Genomic DNA, 1,752 nt, shown 5'->3' on the forward strand with positions numbered 1-1,752 from the left:
AAATGTTAGGAATTATTATATTGGAGGTGATCATGAAACATGGGGTGGCTTGATTTTATTAAATCTGACACCAGACCAGGACTTCAGTAGTGTTAATGTTGGAATGTGGATGCAAAAATGTCTATTAACTAAATTGTTTAATCTAATAGGGTTTGAGAAATCACTACAAATAGGACAAAATGAAGTACTATTTTTTCTTTACAGACATTTCACTAAACCCATTTTCTATACACTTTCTCACACTCAGAATTAGTGGTGCAGACTGAAGAGGCAAAAAACAAAATTCCTTAAAAAAAAAATCAACTAGATCCTATTTACAAAACATGCAAAGTGTGAATTTTAAGTAGGTGTTATGGCGGAACTGGTTAAAAGTAAAAACAGTCAAGTGACAGAATATACCTTTACTTCTGCAAATGTAAGTCCTTCCCCCTCCTTTCTGGGAGAAATACATTTCCAGGGCGTGGACTATGAAACGGCATACAATGCAAAGACAGAAAACAAAGAAGTTTGCAAATTCTTTATATTTCCAGCTGTTGAGACAATATTTCTGAGAGCTGAGGTTACCTCTAGCGGCGAAACCAGAGCCAGCTATTAAGCAGCCAGAATGCTACAGTAATTGAATACATGACCATTTCTCTTTTAGCCCGTTCTTTGTTCTCCTCTTCCAGAAGTTGTAGACGTCTATTTAGTTTGATTATCTGTCGTCTTAATGAAGCTGCATGTACAACTGTCATGTCTTCTGAAGTTCCTTCAATCATTGCATCTATATTTGAAATGCCATACCTGACGCTGTCATGATGAGGATTAGAAGTGGCGGCAGCAGACGCACCACGCGACACAGGAATGGAGTCAGTTTTGACCAGCTGTCCATTTTGGCGAACAGCATTTTCACTCATAGAGCGTTCTCTTTTTAGCCTGCCAACTGCACGGATTTCTTCATTTTGAGGGGTTGGAGCAGGTCTTTCTAAATCCAGAAAATCTAGCGGTCTTTCACTCAGCGTAAGCACACGAGGTGGTGTTTTTAGAGCCAGAGGCTTAAAGGGAGTTGACTGTATAAGGTCAAGATCTGCTGGTCTTGAAAATGGAATGTCTTCATTATTTCCTGCTACCACAATTCTCTCTGGAACTTGCATAAGCACACTAGCGTTTGAAACTCCTTCTTGAAATCCTTGCTCCAGGTCAGCATTTGGTGGTGCTACCTTTAATTTTTCTGGGACCCTCATTCGCTGACTAATACCTTCGGTGTATTCCATTTCATACTGAATTCGACTAATTTCCGCCATCTCAGCAGCAGTGGGAGAAGGAAAGGCCGCCCCACTCACCAAATGTGTACCAATTACTGCTTGCTCTTTGGCATTATCTGCTTCTGTGCTTCATATTAAATCCATTAACTTGCCTCAGTATGCACGTGCTGGATTTAGGGCCACTTTTGTCCCCCTGGGCCCGCTGGAGGGTCCCGGCGAGGGCCGCCGCCCGCCGGCTTGGCGTATTATTTTTACCTTTATTAGATTCCTGACTTAAATTCGTCTCTTTCTTTGCTCTTTTCCTTTTTTCTCTTAAGCATTCTTTCTTTTTTAAAAAAATATTGAGCTAATTGAGGATGGTGAAACTTCCCACGAGCGCAGATTTGCGCATGTCCAATACATTTGAATATTTCATGTCTTTGTCATCATTCTTCTTTTGCCTCTAATTGAAACACTATTTTCTGTATTCCTCAAGAAAATTTTAGAAGGTACATTTTTATTGTTGGAA

The 1,752-nt window shown here is 40.1% G+C and overlaps 1 protein-coding gene across 1 annotated transcript; it reads right to left on the minus strand.

The window, feature by feature from the left end:
* Positions 1–502: 502 nt before the first annotated feature.
* Positions 503–1,466, minus strand: LOC102391229 (mitochondrial fission factor-like). The gene has a single exon (XM_025267830.2). The coding sequence runs from the start codon at positions 1,281–1,283 to the stop codon at positions 567–569; it is 717 nt and encodes a 238-aa protein (XP_025123615.2). The 5' UTR covers positions 1,284–1,466; the 3' UTR covers positions 503–566.
* Between the last annotated feature and the right edge of the window lie 286 nt (positions 1,467–1,752).

Source organism: Bubalus bubalis, chromosome 17, assembly GCF_019923935.1.
Source record: "Bubalus bubalis isolate 160015118507 breed Murrah chromosome 17, NDDB_SH_1, whole genome shotgun sequence".
Classification (NCBI taxonomy): domain Eukaryota; kingdom Metazoa; phylum Chordata; class Mammalia; order Artiodactyla; family Bovidae; genus Bubalus; species Bubalus bubalis.